Source organism: Microtus oregoni, unplaced genomic scaffold, assembly GCF_018167655.1.
Source record: "Microtus oregoni isolate MIOR12 unplaced genomic scaffold, Mior012 000012F_ref0000307, whole genome shotgun sequence".
Classification (NCBI taxonomy): Eukaryota; Metazoa; Chordata; class Mammalia; order Rodentia; family Cricetidae; genus Microtus; species Microtus oregoni.
In genome coordinates, this window is record NW_024543071.1 from 35,010,120 (window position 1) to 35,033,997 (window position 23,878).

Consider the following 23,878-nt stretch of genomic DNA (forward strand, 5'->3'; position numbering starts at 1 on the left):
AAGCCCACAATTTGATGTTTTTGGAATCTTCTCCCACCCTGGATCTAACCTCCATGCTAATGGTCGGAAGGGCTCTGACATAGCTGAACCGGGACTCTTTGCATGGCCCACGTGGCTCAGCAGCCCCAGGTTTTTGCTCAAGGCTTATCTTGATGAAAAGAGACACAGGGAAGGGAAATACTATTATCTCTGAAGGAGGCAGATGAAAGACGGGTGGGCTGAAACTCAGGGTTGTTGGTCTGTCCCTTTCCTGTTGTCAAAATAAGAAAGAACATTCCAAGGTTATAGCACCTAGGTGTGTGCCAAGTGCGTGTACCTACTACCGTGCCAGGCTTAGGGGATAGGGGGATAGAAACAGGTATTGACTATGGGTAACCATGTGTGGGAAGAGGAGACTTTTGAGAGCCACAGACTCTGTGTTAAAGACACTGTTTTGCTTGTGTGTCGTTACCAGCTTTGGGTATTTAGCTGAGTTTCGAGAGCTGGAGGGACAGCTTTTCCCTTATATGGCAACTGTTTCTTCTTTTAAGAAGCATCTACTTAGATAAATATCAGAGAATAAGCAAGGCTGCAAGGGTGCTTATTAAACTCTAAGGGACTGTAATGTTCTGGGAAATAGAGACAACAGCCATAATAGCCTTGATTCCTGGTTAGTTAAGAAGACTGGGAATGTGAAAAATAAATAAACCAGCATATTATACATTGAGCCATAAAACAAATTCTCAAGGCAGGTGGGATCTTGTTTTGCTCATTAATATTTCTAACATGGCTCACACACACCCTAATTCCTAGGGGGTTTTGATTTATATATTTGCCTAATTTATATCCAAAAATTAATTGGCACATGAATTTCTTCTGTTGCATGAAAATCTTATAAAGATTCCAACCTGATAAAAATATTTTGTTCTCGCTAGCTAGCTGAGCGGTTACTCTGAGTCAGAGATGTGCGCCTTATAATTTGTGGAATGGCTGTTTAGGTTCCTGCCAGTGTTGTGAAGAAATGGTGTGATGATGAGTGTATTTATAATATACTTCAAGTTTTGTGGCCAAGAGCTTGTAATGTTAACTGCTTTTTTCATAACAATACCATATTAGAGAATACTATGCAATGGAGATTTAATTTGTTGCAGGACATTCAACTGTATTACAAATTTCTGTTCAGAAAAATCACAGAGAAGAGGGTATGGGGGCAGGTACAGTGAAGACCAGACTCTTGCAATCTCAGCAAATGGTCGATTGGGGGAGGGGCTTTGGAAATGAGGGATTTCTAGCAGACAGCTTTCTTGGCATGGAGGAAACAATAACACAGTTTCAGTGTCACTGATACTGAGACTAGCATTGCAGCTAAGGGAAGTCTCTCAATTTTCTTTGTCTGGGTAAACCCCAGAAGCAATTCTCCACTTAGAGGTTATAGCCCTTGCAAAGGTGGTGCTCGCAGTGGAGGCTGGAGGGGCCATCTAGCTGTAGAGGGGAGAAAGGAGAAGGGGAGTGGGTGGCTCCAGGAGTTGCTTGTGTGAGAAAATGAACCCACTAAATCTGGCACTTGTACGTGATCTCAGCTTTAGACTCAGCATGGTCTTTTTCAGTAAATGTTCTCAAGTCTTGAATTTTGCTTTCTACGTTATCCTGTCTTGTCTGTCTTTCTGCCCCTTTCTGCTTGTCTTTGTCTTATCTATCTATCTATCTATCTATCTATCTATCTATCTATCTATCGAATCTTACTATGGAGCGAGGCTGGTCTTGAACTCAGTTTTAATTCTATTGCCTGAGCCTCCTGAGTGCTGGGATTATAAACAAGAGCCTCCATGCCTGGCTCATAGCTCTCCCCTCCCTTCTCCTCCCCTCCCCAACTCCCACTTTCACCCAGAGTATCTGTCTCTAAAAAGAATCTAACATCTGAATACATTTACTGACAGTGTTCTAAGGACTTTCCTGTTATCTTGGTTCTGAAGTAGGAGGAAGAAAAGGATGTGCAGGATGTGGTGCGGTCTTTCCGCCTCTCCAGTTGATAGAGTCGTCGTAGCAACTGTTCAGGGCTTCCATCTTGCAGCTCGCCCTGAGCATTCTCTGCCTGCTGAAAGCCCAGATGTGAAGTCCTTCTGAGGCCTCCTGGGCTCAGAGCTCCTTCTCTGGCTCCCTTTGTAAATAACCATCCCCTCCATGGTGTGCCAGTCGAATTTGGAGATGATTATCTGATGTTTGGAGAGACAATCTCTTTACATTAGTGACTAAGGAGAAAAAACAAACAAACCAATGAACAGATTTTTTTTTTTTTAAAAAAAAAAAGCTCTGATGTCTGGCATTTTGCCAACTGTGTGGTATGCATCATCTTATTTCAAACTTCAAAATAAACAGGGCAGGGATAATTTTTAGCATTCCCCCACCCCTTTGATCAGCATCCCTGCCCTACTATTATATTTGATGTTTGTGGACAGGAAGACTTTCTAAATGGAACAATTATGACATTTCTTTCAAGGTTCCAGGGATTTTTTTAATAGCTCAATTCACTTTCTTCCTCTTTGATACCCCACCCCCGCACTGTTTCCTCGTCCCAGACTACTTATAGAGCGTGTCCTGTGCTCCAAAAACAGCAGAGACTAGGAGAACTAAGGTCTGTGCTATAGGGCAAGGGCAGACTTGAAGTATGCAAATACAAAACATGCCTGAGGGAATCCGTAAGACAGGGCAAAAGAAAATGCACAGGTGTGACAGGCAGGGGGATGGGGGAAAACTACTCAAATGGATGAATACTCGAGAATTCGGGAGACCTGAAGATTGGAAGAAAAGGACGAGTCTGAGCTTTGAGTATAGCAGACACAAAGAGATCTAAGAATGTACAAGATGGAGGGGACAAGTAGCAAGAACAGAGTGGCAGGAGTGGCTGAGGGGTCACCAGGGACTGAAGTGGAGGCCATGGTGGCCCAAGCAAGTGAACTAAAGTGCAAAGAGGGACTAAGTTAGTTTAGATCAAGCCAAGTAGGGCAGGCGGGGTTGGAGCACATAGTGTGTGATCATCTGTGCCTGGGGTTTTGTTGCCAACATGACAGGAGTTTGGGGAGGGGCTTGTAAGGAAGGGACAACATAATTGGAGTTTGCCCTGGCCCCCGTGTGAAGTCTGCATTGTAAGGCTGCGAGGAGAAAGTGAGACTCCTCAAACATGCTTTTGTCTATTTCCTCTCCTGGAAGCAGGACCATGAGGAGCCCGCCCAGCTGTTGGTTCTCTGATTGGGTTTTGTGATTTCGGTGTTCTGCTTTCTTCCCCTAACAGGTTTGACTATGAGGGACTGGAGCCCAAGGCAACATACTACATCATGAGGGACCTGGAGGCCCTGGTTACAGACAAGTCCTTCATTGGCCAACAGTTTGCTGTGGGGAGTCACATTTACAGCGTCGCCAAGACGGACAGCTTCGAGTATGTGGACCCTGTGGATGGCACCGTGACCAAGAAGCAGGTACTTGCTGGGCAATGACAAAAATAGGTGGATCAGGCAAAGCTGGTCGGCAAAGTATGCAGAGATGGAGAAATCTTTAGGGCTCGTCTTCTCTGTGCTCTTCACTTTGAAAGAAGAGTTCTCCATCTAGGAAGAGGAAGCCCTCAAGGATTAGACTAGAACCTGGGCCTCTTGGTCCCGTATTGTTTAAACCTATATACCTTCTAACTGACGAACCAAGACCTCAAACTGGAACAGGCCCCGCATTTCCTTCTTTAATGGTAGCAGCCTACAGATGCTTTATGTGGTGGCTGTTCTTGGTGATAAATTCAGAGACATTGCTAGAGCAAAACATCCCTTTGGTTGGGATCTCCCAGCGTATGGGAAACTTCATCTTCTATTGCCTTATGTCATCAAGGAACCATAAGGGCTTAGATAAGTTCAGTGTCTCTGGGAGGGAGAGTATAGTTAGAAAGTTTGCCCAGAAATCTCCAGAAGATTCATGGATGGATGCTAATCTCCAGCAAGTAGCGAAGCCAACTGCAGCTTCCATTATGTTCTTGTGGTTGTGAATTGTGTGGGAAAAGTTGGATGTCTCTGTAATGATTCTTTCTCCTCCTCAGTCTTCTGTATTTATTGGCGAAGGCAAGTATTGACCCCCTGGGAGTACACCCCAGACATTTACATTTACAGAGGATGTAATACAACCCGAGTAATGTTGCAAGCGGTTCACCCTCCAAGTTCTTATCTCTTTATTCATCCTTTATAAGTGAAAACAGTAAGGCAGGTGCTGCAGGGACTAGATAAGATGCGCTGTCCAAATTTAATTAGTATTTCCCCTGTCATCTTAGATGTGAAAGTCCCAGCACTGTGGGTACTCCAAACCCTGGTGAATTCTTTATTCTCTTGGGACTCCCTCCAGTTGGCTTAGTTTTATAGTTATTTTTTAACTCTCCATCAAAATATCAATCCTCTGGGCTGGAAAGATGTCTTAGCAGTTAAGAGTATTTGCTAGTACAGAGGATCAGGTTCAGTACCTAGCACCCACGTGCTAGTTTCAGTGGCTCTAATGCTTTTTCTGGCTTCTGTGGGCACCAGACATACATGTGATACACAGACATACAGGTAGGCAAAACACTCACATGCATTACAAATGAAAACAAGCACCAGGCAGTGGTGGAATATGCCTTTAATCCCAGCACTTGAGAGAGAGAGAGAGAGAGAGAGAGAGAGAGAGAGAGAGAGAGAGAGAGACAGGTGGATCTCTGAGTATGAGGCCAGCCTGGTTTACAGAGTGAGTTTCAGGACAGCCAGGGCTACAAAGAGAAACCCTGTCTCAATATTTTTTAAATAAACAAGCAAACAAACAAATAGTGAAAACAAGCAGTCGTTCATTCTAGAAGTCCTTAAGTCAGCTGAGAAAGGCAAAAGTAAGCAAGCAAGCAGTCAGGATCTAGAAGGCAGAATGGAATCATGCCACTTGCTGTGTGGAACTGCAGGGAAGTTTCTTCATTTCTTAGGCCCATACTTTCTTCTCCATCCATAGAATACTCATTGCACATAACTGCTTCAGAAATGGAACAAAATAAGATAGAAAAAGTATAAGCTTTCTTCTAAGATAGGCAAACACTTACTATTTGAGATCAGACAGACACAGATTTAAAGACTGTCTTTGACACTAGCCAGATCTTTGACTTTGGGTTGAACCTCGACTTGAGAGGCAGTGATGCTGATAGTCAGAATGTGTGGTAATAGAGGATGTTTGAGGGAAAAAGTTCTATAGAGCTCTGGTGCATGGGATGGTAGCTAATCCACATTCATGAAATATTAGTTCTCTTTCTTTATCCAGAATATGCATGCATGATCCCATGGTAGTGGGCAGTTCCTAGTTACCTCTTGTTTGGTCTAAATTCAACTTACTAGAAGAAAAAAGTAGATATCAGACATGGCTTCCAAAAATACCTTTTATACAAAAGTTATACTATTTGTTTAATATAGAAAATGTCTGGCTTGTTTGTTTTTATTTTTCAAAATTTATTAGATTTTTTTAAAAATACCAATCCAAGTTCCCACTCCTTCCCCTCCTCCCATTCCTTCCACATACCATCCCACCCCACCCCCATCCCTTACTTTGGGGAAGATCCAAGGCCCTCCCTATTATGTCTAGGCTGAACAAGGTATCCCTCCCTCCAAAGAGTATAGGTTTCCAAAAAAGCCAGTACGTGCAGTAGGGATAAATTCTGGTGCCACTGCCAGTGGTCCCTCAGTCTGCCCCATCCATGCAACTGTCAACCACACTCAGAGGGACTAGTTTGGTCCTATGCTTGTTCCTTCCCAGTCTGGCTGGGGTTTGTGAGCTCCCATTAGCTCAGGTAGACTATTCCAGAGGGTGATCATGGTCTTGATTTCTTTGCTTGTATTCTCATTCCTCCCACTTTTCAGCTGGACTTTGGAAGCTTAGTCCAGTGCTTGGATGCTGGTCTCTGCCTCTGTTTCTATCAGCTGCTAGATGAAGGTTCTATGGTGATATTTAAGATATACATCAGTCTGACTATAGGACAAGTCAAGATTGGCTTCCCTCTCCTCTATTGCTTAGGGTCTTAGCTGGCATCACCTTTGTGGATTCCTGGGAATTTCTCTAGAGCCAAGTTTCTGCTAACCCTATATTGGTCCCTCAATCAAGATATCTCTTTCCTTGCTCTCATCTCTGTCCTTCTTCCTTCTTGACTATCTCATTCCCTCAAGTTCTCCTCACCCCTCCCCTTTTCCCCTCTTCTTCCTCTTTTACTCTCCATTCTTCCCCCCTCCCCCATGCTCCCAATTTTGTCAAGCGATCTTGTCTGTTTCCAATTTCTAGGTGGATCTATATATGTTTTTCTTAGGGTTCACATTATCACTTAGCGTCTCTAGGATCATGAACTATAGGCTCAATATTCTTTGTTCATAGCTAGTATCCACTTACGAGTGAGTACATACCATATTCATCTTTTTGGGTCTGGGTTACCTCATTCAGGATAGGGTTTTCTAATTCCATCCATTTGCATGCAAAATTCAAGATGTTCTTTACAGCTGAATAGTACTCTAATGTGTAAATGTGCCACATTTTCCTCCATTCTTTCGTTGAGGGGCATCTAGGTTGTTTCCAGGTTCTGGCTATTATAAATAATGCTGCTATGAACATAGTTGAACAAATGTCTTTTGTATACCCAAAAGATTGAGCATCTTTTGGGTATATGCCCAAGAGTGGTATTGCTGGATCCTGAGGTAGGTTGATTCCCAATTTTCTGAGAAACCACCATACTGATTCCAAAGTGGTTGTGCAAGTTTGCATTCCCACCAGCAATGGATGAGTGTTCTCCTTACTCCACAACCTCTCCAGCATAAGCTATCATTGGTGTTTTTGATCTTAGCTATTCTGACAGGTGTCAGATGGTATCTCAGAATTGTTTTGATTTGCACTTCCCTGATGGCTAAGGATATTGAACATGTCCTTAAGTATCTTTTGGTATCTTGTTCTTAAGTATCATAAGAATCTTTGAGATTCTCCTGTTGAGAATTCTCTGCTTAGTTCTGTACCCCATTTTTTAACTGGGTAATTTAGAATTTTAATGTCTAATTTCTTGAGTTCTTTATATATTTTGGAGATAAGTCCTTTGTCTGATGTGGGGTTGATGAAGATCTTTTCCCATCCAGTAGGCTGCCTTTTTGTCTTATTGAATGTGTCCTTTGCTTTACAGAAGCTTCCCAGTTTAAGGAGGCTCCATTTATTTATTGTTGCTCTCAGTGTCTGTGATACTGGGGTTATATTTAGAAAGTGGTCTCCTGTGCCCATGCATTGAAGACTACATACCACTTTCTCTTCTATCAGGTTCAGTATGCTTGGATTTATATTGAGGTCCTTAATACATTCGGACTTGAGTTTTGTGCATGGGGATAGATATGGATCTATTTTCATTCTTCTACAGGTTGACATCCAGTTATGCCAGCACCATTTGTTGAAGATACTTTCTTTTTTTCCATTGTATAATTTTAGCTTCTTTCTCAAAAATCAGGTGTTCATAGGTGTGTGGATTAATATCCGGGTCTTCAATTTGATTCCATTGACTCAACCTCTCTGTTTTTATGCCAATACCAAGCTGTTTTCATTACTGTAGCTCTGTAATAGAGCTTGATGTCAGGGATGGTGATGCCTCTGGAAGTTTCTTTATTGTACAGGATCGTTTTGGCTACCCTGGGTTTTTTTGTTTTTCCATATGAAGTTGATTATTGTTCTTTCAAGGGCTGTGAAGAATTGTGTTGGGATTTTGTTGGGGATTCCATTGAATCTATAAATTTAGATTGCTTTTGGTAGGATTGCCATTTTTACTATGTTGATCGTACCTATCCAAGATCATGGGAGATCCTTCCATTTTCTGGTATCTTCTTCAATTTCTTTCTACAAATACTTAAAGTTCTTGTCAAATATGTCTTTCACTTCTTTGGTTAGTGTTACCCCAAGATATTTTATGTTATTTGTGGCTATTATGAAAGGTGATATTTCTCTGATTTCCCTCTCAGCTTCTTTATCATTTGTGTATAAGAAAGCTACTGATTCTTTTGAGTTGATCTTGTATTCTGCCACATCACTGAAGGTATTTATCAGCTGTAGGAGTTTTTTGTTAGAGTTTTTGGGGTCACTTATATATACTACCATATCATCTGCAAATAATGAAAGTTTGATTTCTTCCTTTCCAGTTTGAATCCCTTTGATCTCCTTTTGTTGTCTTATTGCTGTTGCCAAAACTTCAAGAACTATGCTGAAGAGATATGGAGAGAGTGGACAGCCTTGTCTTTTTCCTGATTTTAGTGGAATTGCTTTGAGTTTTTCTCCATTTAAATTGATGTTGGCTGTCAACTTGCTGTATGTTGCTTTTATTATATTTGATATGTTCCTTGTATATCCCTGATTTCTCCAAGACCTTTATCATGAAAAGGTGTTGGATTTTGTCGAATGCCTTTTCAGCATCTAATGAAATGATCAAATGTTTTTTTCTTTCAGTTTATTTATATGATGGATTATATTGATAGATTTGTGTATGTTGAACCAGCCCTACATCTCTGGGATGAAGCCAACTTGTTCATGGTGGATGATTTTTTTTGATGTTCTCTTGGATTCGGTTTACCAGTATTTTAATGAGTATTTTTGCATTGATGTTCATGGGTGAGATTGGTCCATAATTCTTTTTCTTGGTTGAGTCTTTGTGTGGTTTTGGTATCAGGATAACTGTAGTCTCATAAAAAGAGTTTGGCAATGTTCCTTCTGTTTCTATTATGTGGAACACTTTAAGGAGTATGGGTATTAGCTCTTCTTGGAAGGTCTGGTAGAATTCTGCACTAAAACCATCTAGCCCTGACCTTTTTTTGGTTGGGAGGTTTTTGATGACAGCTTCTATTTCCTTGAAGTTTATAGGTTTATTTAAATTGCTCACCTGGTCTTGATTTAATTTTGGTATATGGTATCTATCTAGAAAATTGTCTATTTCTTTTACATTTTCCAATTTTGTGGAGTACATGTTTTTGTAGTATGACCTAATGATTTTCTGAATTTCCTCAGTGTCTGTTATTATGTCCCCCTTTTCATTTCTGATTTTGTTTATTTGGATGTTCTCTCTCTGCCTTTTGATTAGTTTGGAGATGGGTTTGTCTATCTTGTTGACTTTCTCAAGGAACCAGCTCTTTGTTTCATTGATTCTTTGTGTTTTCTTTGTTTCTATTTTGTTGATTTTAGCCCTCAATTTGATTATTTCCTGTCTTTTACTTCTCCTGGGTGACTCTGCTTCTTTTTGTTCTAGAGCTTTTAGGTGTGCTGTTAAGTCACTAGTGTGAGATTTCTCTGTTTTCTTTATGTGGACACTTAGTGCTATGAGCTTTCCTCTTAGCACTGCTTTCATAGTGTCCCATAGATTTGGATACATTGTACTTTCATTTTTGTTGAATTCAAGGAAGTCTTTAATTTCTTTTTTTTTTATTTCTTCCTTGACCCAGGGGTGTTTCAGTAGTTCACTGTTCAATTTCCATGAGTTTGTAGGCCTTCTGAGAGTAGTGTTGTTAAATTCTAACTTTAATCCTTGGTGATCTGACAAGACACAGGTGGTTACTCCATTTTTTTTTGTAACTGTGGAGGTTTGCTTTGTTACCAATTATGTGATCAATTTTAGAGAAAGTTCCATGAGGTGCTGAGAAAAAGGTATATATTCTTTTGTATTTGGGTGGAATGTTCTATAGATGTCTGTTAAGTCCATCATGACATCTGTTAGTTCTCTTATTTCTATGTTAAGTTTCTGTCTGGTTGACCTGTCCATTGGCAAGAGTGGAGTGTTGAAGTTTCCTATTATTAGTGTGTGGGGTTTGATGTGCTATTTAAGTTTTAAATCTTTTTACATATGTGGGTACTCTTGTATTAGGGCCATAGATATTCAGGATTGAGACTATATCTTGATGGATTGTTCCTATTATGAGCATAAAGTGTCCTTCTCCATCTCTTCTGATTGATTTGAGTTTGAAATCATTTTTGTTAGATATTAGGATAGCTACACCCACTTGTTTCTTGGGTCCATTTGCTTGGAAAACCTTTTTCCAATCCTTTACTCTAAGGTAGTATCTGTCTTTGAGATTGAGGTGTGTTTCTTGTATACAGCAGAAGGCTGGATCCTGTTTTTGTATCCATTCTCTTAGCCTGTGTCTTTTTATAGGTGAATTGAGTCCATTGATATTAAGAGATATTAATGACCAGTGGTTGTTAATTCCAGTTATTTTTTTTGGTAGTAGTGATTGTGTGTTTCCCTTCTTTTGGTTATGCTGGTGGGGGTTATCTATTGCCTGTGTTTTGTGGGTGCAGTTAGCTTCCTTGGGTTGAGGTTTTCCTTCTAGTACCTTCTGTAAGGCTGGGTTTGTGGATACGTATTGTTTAAATCTGTTTTTGTCATGGAATATCTTGTTTTCTCCCTTGATGGTGATTGAAAGCTTTGCTAGGTACAGTAGTCTGGGCTTACATCAATGATCTCTTAGTGTCTGTAGCACATCTGTCTAGGATCTCTGGCTTTTATGGTTTCCACTGAGAAGTTGGGTGTAATTCTGCTAGATCTACTTTTATATGTAACTTGACCTTTTTTTCCTTTGCAGGTCTTAATATTATTTCTTCATTCTGTATGTTTTGCATTTTGATTATTATATGATGAGGGGAGGCTTTTTCCAGTCTATTGGTGTTCGGTAAAATTCTTGTACCCTCATAAGGATATCTTCCTTTAGGTTGGGGAAGTTTTCTTCTATGATTTTGTTGAATATATTTTCTGTGCCTTTGAGTTGGAGTTCTTCTTCTTCTTCTACCCCTGTTATTTTTAGGTTTGGTCTTCATAGTGTCCCAGATTTCCTGGATGTTTTGTGTTAAGAATTTGTTGGATTTAATGTTTTATTTGACCATAGTGCATGTTCCAACTTACACTCTTTCTCCACAGTCTCACCAAAATCAATCAATCAATAAAAATTTGTTTTGAAACAGAGTCTCACACTGTAGCTCAGGCTGTCCGGGAACTCACTTTATATTTTAGGGATGACCTTGAACTTGCTGAGTCAACTGCCTAGCTTTCTGTCTCCTTTTTTAAAACTTTTTTTTTTTTAGAATTTCATGCTTGAGTATTGTATATCATTTCCCAACTCTTTTCCCCTCTCCAACTCCACCCATGTCTCATGTCTCCCCATTCCCCAAATTCATGACCTCCTTTTAAAAAGTATTATTGTTGCATATGTTTGTATGTGTGTAACATAATAAGCATGATGAGTCCACTTAGTTTTGCTCATATGTACATTATTTAGGGCTGACCATTTGGGATTGGATAACCTTTCAGAGTCTGGGCCCTGGAGAAGACTGAGTATTCTTTTAATAGCCGTCAGTGATCTGTAGCTCTTCATCCCAAGATGGGACCTTGTAGGATTTTTCTATCTACTTTCAGAAGTTGACTGGTGTTGTTATTGTAGAGATCTTGTCAAGGTGACCACATTGTTAAGATTCCATGGGTACAACCTTGTGACATACAGAAGACGCTTATCGATCCTACATGTTGATCTCACAGTCTTTCCATCCTCTTTGTGATATTTTCTGAGCCTTAGGTGTAGGGATTGTGGGGATGGGTACCCCACAGTCAGTTGTTCTCTTCATTTCAACCAGCTGTGGGTTCCAGTAATGGTTTCTGTCTATTGCAAACAGAAGTGTCTTTAATTCGGGGTGAAGGCTACACTCCCTTGTGGGTGTAAGGATAAGTGTTTAGAATACAGTTGGGCATTAACCTGTCTTAGGAAACTGGCAGTAGTGGGCTCTCCTTTAAGGCCCTGGAGACCTTACCAGTCACAGTTAGTTGGCTAGGTTTACATTACCAGGCATTGACTCCGTTGTAGTGAGTGGACCTTAAATCCAATTAGATGAACTTCCACCTTCTTGATGAATTATCTTATTTACTCTCCCTACAATATCCTATCTGAGAAAATAAGAATAATAAATGGCTATATCACATAGTCACTGGGAAAATTAAATACTACCTGTGAATTCAGGAATTCAGAGGTACAAAAGGAATGTTAGTATATGATTAACTAAGCTTACTTAAGCAACCTCAAGACCACCAGGGATGTATCAGTGGTTAGTTGAGCATTTTTCTGCCTTGACTCCTAACACTGTAACAAAGGAAACAAAAAGAAGACCCTGTGATGGAGAGATAGGGGCTTTCGATGAGAGCCACATAAAGTAGGAAAAACAAAGGAAAGGTAGACTTGTCAGGATGTCTTGTGAGGATCTGAGCGGGCCTCTGGTGTCTGAATCATCTCTCAGTGATTCAACTCACATACTCTCTCCCCTCCTCTGCCCCCCCCCCCCAACACAGCCATTCTGATTCAGGAAGGGAACTGTGCTTTAGGGCAGCTTACTCCTCCCTTTTTGTCCTTAATTCGAGGTCAGAGTCAGGAAACAGATAACAGGAAAAGAACCATTCCTCGGGCATCCCTAGAGATAAAGTAGACATGCTTTTCCAACCAAACTGAAGCTAAACTCCTATTGCAGTGATAAGTCCCAGCCAGCCCCTTGACTGTGGAAATATCTAAGGGAAGTCTGCCCTGCCTGAAATCCTGCAAGGGTCACTCCAGAGGCAAGAAGGAAGCCCTGAAGCTTTCCACCCCATCCTGAATTCCAAGGGCCTCCTGGATCCTGTGTGTCTCCAGGCTCTGTGGGATTTGCTGTGGCTGATTTTAAGGTGCCAGCTGTTTACTCCAGTCGGAACCAAGAGTCTCTTGGATTTAGAAACCACAGCTTGATAAGGCGTGGTACCGCTGCAGCTCTTCCACGTTCTTCTGGGGGGGGGGGGAGGGAATCTGTCACTGTTTATTCTCAGGTAGAATTGAGTCACATGGGTGACGAATGTTGCTTTCTTCAAATATGAGTGGGAAAAACAAGCCAGTGTTTTGTAGGGGAGCACTTTGATCACATCGCTGAGTAGTTTAAGATGTTCCCAGTCTGAGTATTGCTTCAAGGGTGCAGTTATCCAGGGCACTGTTGGTGCTGGGTCTCTCTCCCTTTTACCACCAGCATCCCAAGGAATGGTTTAGTACAAAGACAGTCTCCTACCATTGCCTCATCCCATCTGCCTGTAGCCTCAGTCCTGTCTACTCAGTGCTCACAGCTATGAGACGCTGCCTGTGATAACAGTAGGAAAACGGGAGTCTTGGTCCTGTGAATGAAGGGCCGTTGGGAAAGCCACTGAGAGCTGGCATATTGACACTTCAACCCAGAACTATAACCTATATCAGAAAATTTGCTTTTAAACGAGAAAACGCGATACTTCAGGAACAAAATTTAAGCAACTGAGACTGCTTTTTTTCTGCTCATGCACACAAATCGTCTGCATTTCCATTTAGCTGGCTCAAAAATCAGAAAATCCTACCAGTGATGAAATAATTTGCAAGTTATCAGTTCAGCTGATATTTAAGACTTGGCATAAATAAATGTGTACCGGTTAGCTAATAAGGAAAGTCAAATCCAGTCTGCTCACGTGTGACTCTGGGCTCACTGTAGCATGATAGTGCTCCGAGTTACACAGGCTGCATGAAACAGTTGACTGTTCTCCTCAACCTGAGAGAAAGAAGTCCGTTCAGCAGAAGGCTTACTGTGAAGGGCATTTGTTTTCAGATTTGTTATTTACCACGTAAGGACTAGGTCTGTCCTTTTTAATTTCAGTATTTAGACACAATAAAGAAAATACATTGGCAGTCTGGAATACACACTTCAGTTCTGGGGTATGGTGCTGGACTTTGTCCCTAGGTGCCATCATCCTCTCTACCCCCTATCCAGAGACTTTTACTGAGCCACCAGCATCTACTGCATCAACGCAAAGGCCACTGAATGGTGTTCACTGAGGATGCTGGAACTCCAAGGCCAAGGGCTTCTCTCTCTAGGGATAACTGGTCCATCTTCAGCTTCATCTGTCAGCTTCAATCACATCATTATCAATGCATCATCTAGGAGACTCTGACAGTGACAGCCAGCCTTTGCTCTCTCATGTGCCATTTACTGGAGTGTGGGTTTGCGCATCTAGAAGCGGAACTCTGGAAATGAATCAGTTGAACTTGTGAGGCACCAATAAAGTTTATTTAAGTCTGAAAGTTGGCACACAGATGTAGTAATCCTTCTGTGTGGAGTAACAGAAGTGTGTAGTTACCATAATAGGTCTCTAGTGTGGTGTTGAAAAACAATCCCTGTGATAAATATGAATTCCTGTCCTAACTTAGGAAAATATGAAGAAGGTAGTTGAATTGATTTTTTTTTTCATGCACACAGTTGCTGCATGCCGCTCAGAATCCAACAGGGCAGTTGAGATTCCTGCCCTCTGCTTAATTATAGTTTAGCTGGAGAGGTAACTTGATGTTGAACTTGTAATTATTGCAGAATTGACTGAGCAGTGTAATGTAGAAAGAACTTAGTTGGGCGTACATATCGGAGGAACGAATGCAGATCAGGGTTATAGAAAGCTCTTCAGAGGGAGATGGCGGTTAATCCACACCCAGGAGAGTAAGCAGGAGCTGGCACAGGTGAGATCATCGCATCACACTCTGTGACTTTCTTCAGCTGAATGTAACTGCATGACTGTTTAGTTTTCCTGACACAGGATTCATGCTAGACAATCTCATGGGGTATTATGACACCTACAGTTATAATTCTAGACTTCGACACTTCTGCAACACTGTCGTCACGGCAAAGGAAGACAACTTAGCTATCTGCTGTGCTAAGTATGCCTCTTAGTAGGACATCTTGGAAACTATTAGAAAAATATTTTCTAGTATCCAGTTTCCCTGAAATTTTCCTACTTGTCCTTCAAGGATGAAACACATAGTCAGTTCTTTAAAATTACCTTCTTGTCACTGCTAGGAAAATAGAGTGATGGGAATATGGTTTCTTGTTAGCTGGGAGGCCCCCATTATGCTTCTAGAGAGTTCAGTTATAACAAATTAACTTCTCCTGGAAAAAGTTGGTAGGTTTAGGGTTGTCTTCTAAACTGTGAGGAGCATCTAAGTGTTCATCAGTAACAGGAACTTCTTACTGAAATGTTAGTATCTCTTTATGTTCAGGAGGGTCGCCCAAACCAGAAAACAGTACAGAAGGAAAGGCCAAATATTCTCCCAGGAACTGAAGGAGAGGACATGTTGTGACTGGGGGAAGTATTTCTGAATCCAAAGTCTCCCAGACCCAGGGCCAGTGTGGTGTGGAGTGAACAGGGACGAGCAATAATTCGAGGAAAGAAATGGATAAATGTATGTGATCTGTTTCCACTGGCCCACATTTGATGGTCAGGATTTTGATGAGGAAAACCCAAGCAGCTTCTCATGGCTTAAGGTGGCATTTGCTAGACAGGTGCTTTAAAAACCCATCTAAGTCCTATTTGGCTTTGATTTTCCCCAGATAATTCTTTAACTTGTGCTAATTGTTGGACCCAAAGGGGCTTGTTGGTTCTTTAAAAACAAAATCCTGAATGAGCATGGCCCCTATAGGCTCATATATTTGAATGCTTGGTCTGGAGTGATGGAACTGCTTGGGAGGGACTAGAAGGCATGGCTTTGTTGGAGGTGTGTCACTGGAGATGGGCTTTGGGTTTCAGAAGCCCACATTGTTCCCTGTTACTGACCACTCTCTCCCTCCCTCCCTCTTCCTCCATCTCTGTCTCTCCCATCTCTCTGTCTCTGTCTCTCTCTGCTTCATGCTTGTGGACCAGATGCAAACACTCAGGTACTGTTCCAGTTCCAAACCTTCTTGCCTGCTGCCATGATTCCTGACATGATTGTCATATACTCTAACCCTCTGGAGCCTTGAGTCCCCCACCTAAAGCTTTCCTTTTCCTAAGTTGCCTGGGCCATGGTGTATTGTCACAGCAATCAAGAAGTAACTAAGACAAAGCCTAAGTGAGACTGTGTCTCTGGGCATAGGTGTGTGGTCGGCACACTGTACAAAGACCCCTAGCCTAATCAGGAAGATGAAGCCAAAGTCCAAAGTTAGCCGAGAGGAGAGATGCTTTTGTGTCCCATTTCCACCCAGAGGGGGTCTTGTTTTGTAACTCATGCAAAGGCCCTATATGGACTAGCCTGACTCAATCATTCTTGAACTCATGTTTCCAATTAATGCTGTGACTTAAATAAAGGAAAATAGGCGATCCGTGTAGCTTTGTGTATGTTCCATCCAAATCCCCTGCTCTATGGGCCGCATGCTTTCTCCTACAAAATATGGTTCAGATGTTACATGGCAATGTTTTCACCTTGACGCTTTCCAGATAAATGGCCGGGATTTCCTGGGGGAGATAACATTAGCGTTAGGCTCAGAGTATCTTCCAAGGTTGTTCTGCCTCCAGGTTTGCATGCCTCATGCGGCCAACCACATGAGACTGTACATGTGATGCTGTACCAGAACCAGATTTCAGGGCCATATGCTGTTTTCCCCTGGAATTAAGCCTACATCAGCATTTGAGCAAGTCAGATGCTGCCAGCAGTTGCTGGTAATACACAGTTCCTCCTCCTGCCTGGCTGCAACATGTCCTACAATCTCCAAGCTAACATCTGGCGGCTCTGCATGGATTTAGCAACTAGAAGATCTCTCTGCCTTGATTTACATGTCGGTTTTAAAAAAAAAACCCAAACAACAACCCCTCCAACATTCATTTGTCAAACATTTATCAGATACTTACTCTGCATAAGGCTCTGAGCCAGCTTAGAGGAGCACACAAAACAGGAGGATCTGGTCAGATGTTTGCATGAGAAGTGATCCATGAACATAAGCACTTTCATGTGGGGTAACGTCTGATGGTTTGCCTGTAGTCAAAAGACCTAGAGGCTCTTACTGTCTTACAACACTGTGCCAGTTTTGACAAGTTCCTTTCTTCTGCATAAGCAGAGGAAATGGCCAGGATGGCACCCGAGGGCTTTCAGGTCCGTAAGTGTCTGGTGACTATTAACGAAGGGGTATTTTATTGCTAAAGGATCCATTTCAGCAGCAAACGTGGTGAAGATAATTGGCAGGAGATTGAAAAGACCAACAGTGATTTCAGAGGGAGGCAGCATTCTGAAAACTAATCTTAATCTGCCTAATGTTTACAAAGGCCCAGGAGATGGCTTAGCAGGCCAAGGACTTGCCAACTAGCCTGATGATCTAAGTTCAATCCCCAGCACCCACATGGAGAAGAAGAGAACAGACTCCTAAAAGTTGTCCTCTGGCCTTTAGGCATGCTGTATGGCATGTGCTACCCCCCCCCACCACATCTATAATATTAAGAAGATATAATAAAAGATAAACAAGTATGCACTATTGCATCATAAGGTACCAGTGTGAAGGCTTTATTTGGAAATCATGTTCAGAATCATTCAACTTTAACATAGGAAGGATCACAAGTCTTTTATGATGAATGATACTTTCCAAAGCCCTTTTCACACTGTTTCTGAAAGGATGCTCCCAGCCACCCTATAACCAAGGCTGTTCTATTTTTCATCCAAGTTAGGAAACTAAGGCTTAGAGAGCTTAAAGGACTTACTCAAGACCACCAGCTTGAGTGAGTGGCCAAGCCAGAATTTTAGCCTGGGTGTATCTGGTTGCTATTCCTGAACCATCGCCAAACTGTCTGTGCACAGTAAATCAAAGAGGGGGTAAATCTGGATTTGAGAGAAAAGAAAGGAGAAAGAAAGAAAGAAAGAAAGAGAGGGAGAAAGAGAGGGAGAAAGAGAGGGAGAAAGAAAGAAGGAAGAAAGGAAGGAAGGGAGGAAGGAAGGAAGGGAAGAAAAGGAAGGAAGGAAGGAAGGGAGGGAGGGAGGAAGGGAGGGAGGGAGGGAGGGAGGAAGGGAGGGAGGAAGGGAGGAAGGAAGGAAGGAAGGAAGGGAAGAAAAGGAAGGAAGGCTGGCTGGCTATGGTGGTGTCTGGATTTGTGAGGAAAGAGCTCTATGCAGTAGGTGATATTGCAACTGATCTAGGGTGGGTTCAGCTCTGCTTTCAGCACTGAGGTGGGCACTGCAGGCAGGTTTAAGGCAACAACTCTTGTACCACCCAGCCCCATAATTTACCCTATCTGCTAAAGGAGACAAGCACGCTCTCCTATGCATGTTTGCCCTTTATCACGGCTGTGTCATTCCGATGTTCTAGCTACGAAAAGTACAGAGGAGTCATAGATTCCTTCATGATTATTCTGGGACTTCCTTAGAATATTGTGCTAAAATCTGAAAACTAACACGTAGCACAATCCAGCCATCTGCAGCATGAGGAAGGGGACTCACTGAAAATACAGTTGCAGTGGCCCTGATCATCGGCAACATCCAGTACACCCAGAGAGCCACTAAATCCCAGTGCCCAAGGGACTCCCCATACAAATTCAGTCACCCTGTCTGGACCAAGGGCCTGGCCCTATTGTCTTGTATGGACAATTCCCCTTCCAGCTGATTCCAGTGCGCAGCAAAGCCTGCAATCTGCTCACAATTGTGTAGCCAGAAAGACACAGTTCACCCCAAAGAGCATGCTTTTGTTTTTCTTTAGCTAAAGGGCCCAAGATCCTCCTGGGACTGCCTGGTGAGGTCCCTAGCATTGCTCACTCCGGGTGTTGAGCATGCAGTGACATTAACTAACTAGTGTTTCTGGAGGGCCTACTCTGTGCCTGGCGTTGTCCTGGCTCTGCAGCTAAAGTGGGGGTGGAACAAGGTGTGTGCGGCTCTTCCTCTCGGAGCCAATGAATGACCTAAAGACAAAACACAGTGGATCAGACACTTCAGTGTCAAGTTGCCATGGGAACTTGTTTTATCCATTTGCTCTGGGCCTTGTCTGTGCGAGAGGATTTATGGCAGCAGAAACGCATAATGAAACTGTTAGAATGTAAAATAGGAAACAGAAATCGAGGCTGGAGAATGTATAAATTAGAACGCCAAGGACAGGAGAAGAAAAACTCATAGCTTCACGAGTCATGGAGATCCACTTGGACTCAGCTTCAAGTTGAATGTTAAGTGTCCTGGCAGCCATATTGAGAAGGGAAATATGGTTAGTTACAAAGTGTTTATTGTCAGAAAGCAAAAGACGACCAGTTCCTCCGGGAAGGAAAGGCTTTCAAAACACTTGGCTTGTGAGAGAATGCCTCGCTTCTAGCTTCATACTGTCTTTGACAGTATTCCTACAGGACTGGGAACGTGGACAGTAGAAGACAGTGTGGTGTAGCAGCATGCACTAAGAGCGAGAATGGCAAAGTAAAAGTTCCATTTGTTAAATCTACTTATGGCAGGAATAGGTGGTCAGAAGTCAACAGATTCGGGTCAAATACAGTCCAGATACATCTATAGCTGGAACTGGAACCCCTGGGAAATGGAGAGGTTGAATCTCGTGATGATAATCTTCATCATCGTCATTTCTCCTTACTGAAATTTTGATATGGCGCTACCCACATTTTCTGTTTTCTACTACTAGGTTAAAGGGTAAATATTCCAGGCTGCGCATGATGTAATTGTTTATACCCAAGGCCAACAAACACTCTTGTAGAGAACTATATAATAAATATTTTAGGTCTTATGCACTAGATGATCTCTGCCATGATTATTAATCTCTAAAACTATAGTACAAAAATAGCTATAGGCAATCCTTAACTAAATAGGCATAATTGTATCCCAATAAAACTTGAGTTAAAAACAAACAAACAAACAAAAAAGAGGGCCTGAAAAATTTCACCTATAGGTAACTTAGTCTATTGCCAACCTCTAAAACTGCCTAAAAACCACAAAAATAAAGACAAAGGGAAAGGGTATTATTGTTGTTCTTTTGATGAAATTAAGGAATGATAAGCTTGGAAAGTCTGGTTTGATAGTGACTTTGGCCTTACTGTTTTATTCATAGTAATAATGATTCATGCTGTAAAGAACATGGCTCATGTATGGGCTGCAAAGTTGTTATGCTCACTGAAGGAACATGCAGATCTCAGAGAAATCCAATCCAACTCTTCACACGTACAAGTGGTCCTCATCAGACATGATATATTAGTTCTGTTTCTTGTCCCCGAGATTAAAGACCTGAGAAGAAATGACTGAAGAGGGGGAGGATTAATTTTGTAGTGCAGTTGCTATAGATACAGTCCATCATAGTAGAGAAAGCATGGCAACAGGCATGCAAGGCTACTTGCTGGGGAATGATGCTGCTTTTGCATCCTTTTGTCTTTTAATTAGTTGGGATCAAAGCCATAGGATGGTGCCCCCCACAAACATGTAGAGTGGCTCTTTCCTCCTCAGAGAATCATCTCTGGAACCACTCTTACAGATGCACACTCAGAAGTGTGTCTCCTAGGTAATTCTAAATGAAGTCAACAATGGACATTAACCTTCCACATGGATGTGAAATTGCAGTGTGGAGGTGGAGAGGGTCTGGAAAGGCATGCAGCAGAGAACTCTGATGTTGTTCGTCTGTAATGGCTTCTCAAACAACATTGATTCTCAGTTAAGCTCTTAGGGTTGGCGTTCTAGAAAAGAGAAATGATGGTAAGCTATTCTCAGTAGGCAGATGGGTGCCATTCACTCCAATACCACCTCTTCAAGTCCAACTCTCCTCCTTCCTACTAATTGCTAATGGTCTTCTCTGTGTGTAGCATGCAGTACAACCAGTGGCCTGTGATTGGTGTGAACATCATTTGCAGTAGGCATTTTCTGGACCGTAGGAAATTAATTCTTTAGCTCCATGTTCACCATTCAGTTCGTTTGCTCTGTGATTTGTTGACTGTTCAGCTCTCTGGTGGCAAAAGGTAGCTAGCTAAGAAATGAGTTTTGGATGGTTGTAAGAGGTGACTCCAGGTTGATGAAGGACAAACATTGCACCTTTACTTTCATATACCTAGGACATAGCCCAGTGCTTTATTCCATAGGCCACTTTCATATGTTAACCCAGTGAAAAACTGGTAGTTGGTTTCCAGTAAGGGAGCAGATTCCCATTGCTTTGTGTTGAACAACTCTAAAAGAAGCAAAAGCTTTGTGTTTGGGAATTGGGACAAACCTTTAAAAAGTAAACAACCATGCAGATGGGATCAGACACCCTCCTGTATCAGACGTGGTCAGGTCTGGGATGGGGTAAGGAACTGGCATTCAGATTCACATAGCAGGAACGGTGTGATTTTAGTGACGGTTGCTTCATAGCCAGCAGGACTAGAGGCCGGGGACATTTCCATGATAAATTCATAGGGAAAATGTCTGACACTGAGGTTACCCAAGACACCTACTTTTTATGAAACAGTGACTGGTAGACACTCTGTGGCTTCTTTTTTCTCCCTCTGGTATCTCTAATACTTTACTGATCAGACTTTGTTAGCTGCCCTACAGTGTATTTCCATCAGAAGTCCAAATACGGTCTTGTGGTCATAAAAGTCTGGTCATATTTTGACTATTCCTGTCACTAAAGAGAAACAATACATAAAACAGGGATGTTCTAAGCTAAAAACAAATTTAACATTGGGTAGCATTTAATTCGCCTGGCCCCAGCTCTGTCCTGACCCCAAGCTGGTGCCCAGCATTTCTAGGTGAGAGAGAAACGGTCATCTAAGATGGTGAGAATGTTCTCAGTAACACTCACAGCCTGGATGAGGGAGTAACCCTGAGCATTTCGTCATGGAGTTCTACTACTGTGATAAGGGGGAAGGGGTAAATCTAAGCTTAAAATTATACGGGGGTTACCTGAGCCTTAAAACAAGGGCGGTTACTTAGCATGTTGGTGCACACATGTGATACCAGCTCTTGTAAGGTGGGGACAGGGCCTTGAGTTCACGGTCAGCTTGGGTGACATGGCAAGACTTAGTCTGCAAAAAAAAAAAAAAAAGGGTAGGGTGGGGAAGGATGGAGCAGATATCTCTTATTGCAATAGATAATTTGCTTAATGCCTGTTATGTTCAGATTTATAAGGATTACACCATGAATTTGAGAACATTTATTGAATGCTATCCTATTTCTATTGTATGCACTGTTTTTTCCAATTCTCATATCTCTAGACCAAGAAAATCTGAGCATGTGGTCTTCAACATCTGCCCACATCTGCCCACATTAGCCACAAAGCAGCAGACATAGAATCAAGAAACAAATGGGTAACCTCAAGTAGCTTTTGGGTTTACCGCAGTGTTGCGCTCGAGTGAACTTCCAGAGCCAACTAGAAATTGGCTTGGCCCTGATGGGCTCTGGTGTATGGGACTATTCTGATTTCTGCAACATGCATTGATTATCACTGTCTGTGTATTCTCTTGCTCACTGAGCCATTTGGGATGTTCTTGGTCACAGGGCCTGAGGATCATTTTCTCGGATGCATCACGGCTCATATTCCGGCTCAGTTCCTCCAGTGGTGTGCGGGCCACCATCAGGCTGTATGCGGAGAGCTACGAGAGGGATCCCAGCGGTCACGATCAGGAACCACAGGTACACCATCAGAGCTCTGCTCCTGGCACTGTGTGTTTTCCCTTAGAGCTCCCACGGGCCTTTGACGGAGAGATAGTTAGAACTTCAGTGGGAGGCGAGTTGTGTGTGACCTCAAACAATTTTAATTCACTCCTTGAAGTGTTTGAAGCAGAACTTCTCTCCAGGGTCCAGGATGATTCAGGCCAGGCTGATACCCAGATAACTCACCTTTCTTCAGGGTCCTGTGGCTTAACGTAGGTTCTAATAAGAAAAGGAATATTGTACACATAAGAAAGACAAATTTCTTAGACCCTTGATTAACCTTAGGGATTAGGAAAACTCTGAATTGAACCATGGCGTTGAGGTAACCATACAAATACCACTCTGGGCTTCCTCTGCCAGACTGAGGAAGTACTCACAAATGTTTTAGCCATAAACCACTGTACCTCTGTATTCACTAACACGGCAGGCAGGCAGACAGAGTAGACGGAAAAGAACCCACTCCGTTGGGTGCCTCACGCTATACTGTCAGGTGTTCTTGTGACTTTCCTTTGTTCTGGTTTTGTGGGTGCTTCCCTGGGCTGAAACATTAGCTATGCATCTTTTTGGGAGAGTGGAGGAGCAGAAATCCAGGCTGTTTCTCACTGGACAGCTATTCAGTGTTTCCAGCTCTGTTCTGTCGCCTGGGACAATCCCTTTGTCGATAGTAGAGTTTCTTCATGCTGTTTTTCTCTGGAGACTCTCAATGAACTTGGTCATCATCATGATGTAGATTCTTCTACCTTCTTCCATAACTCAAAGGTCTGTGAGAACAAGATCATCCCACGTGGGGGAAAGAGAGGTCTGAGGGTCATTCTCAGGATCACCAGGTAGACAGAGTCCATGACCAACACTTAGTCCTGGCCCTTCCTCTCAGGATTATGAGCTTTCCATGCAGAGATGGGCCAAGCTCTGCCAAAATAACTTGTTAGTGAGGACATTTCACCCGAGATAGGACCAAACCCTGCAAGAACTAGATGGAGACTTACATTCTCTTTCCAAATAAAACTGTCTTCTAAGACTCGTGTTGAGACCCGAGATGAAAGGCAGGAGCTCCGCTCTAGGCGAGGAATGATATTCCTGGCCTCCCCAGCTCTGAGTCACTCTGACTTGAGACTGTTTTTTTCTTAGCATTCTTTTCCCTATTTGCACAGGACAAGTGGTTAAGACACTTGCTTATTTTTATTTACCTCCCTTGCTGGACTTCATCCAGGCCATTAGGCCTTCTGTATACAAATGTGTCTCCAAGGTGGTCCATGAAAGCAAATGGGACTTTTGGAAATGGTTTTCCTTGAAGCCAAAAGTTCTCCTTGGGCCTGCTTTTAGACGGTTGTGTGGGTAGATAAGTCATAAATAGTGCTTGTTTTAGTCCCTATTACTGCATTTTTTTCCACCCTGTTTGTGTACTAGCTTGCCAGTTTGAATGGCTGAGGAGTCCCTTCCTTAGTGTTTCTCTTAGGATCACGGTC

At 42.4% G+C, this 23,878-nt stretch overlaps 1 protein-coding gene across 1 annotated transcript in view; it reads left to right on the forward strand.

Moving 5' to 3' along the window:
- Pgm5 (phosphoglucomutase 5) overlaps nucleotides 1-23,878 on the forward strand; it is a 155,732-nt gene that overhangs the window by 110,877 nt on the left and 20,977 nt on the right. The window contains exons 9-10 of the mRNA XM_041660998.1: nucleotides 3,269-3,452; nucleotides 22,257-22,391. Coding sequence (XP_041516932.1) covers nucleotides 3,269-3,452; nucleotides 22,257-22,391 — 319 coding nt within the window. The remainder of the gene's footprint in view (nucleotides 1-3,268; nucleotides 3,453-22,256; nucleotides 22,392-23,878) is intronic.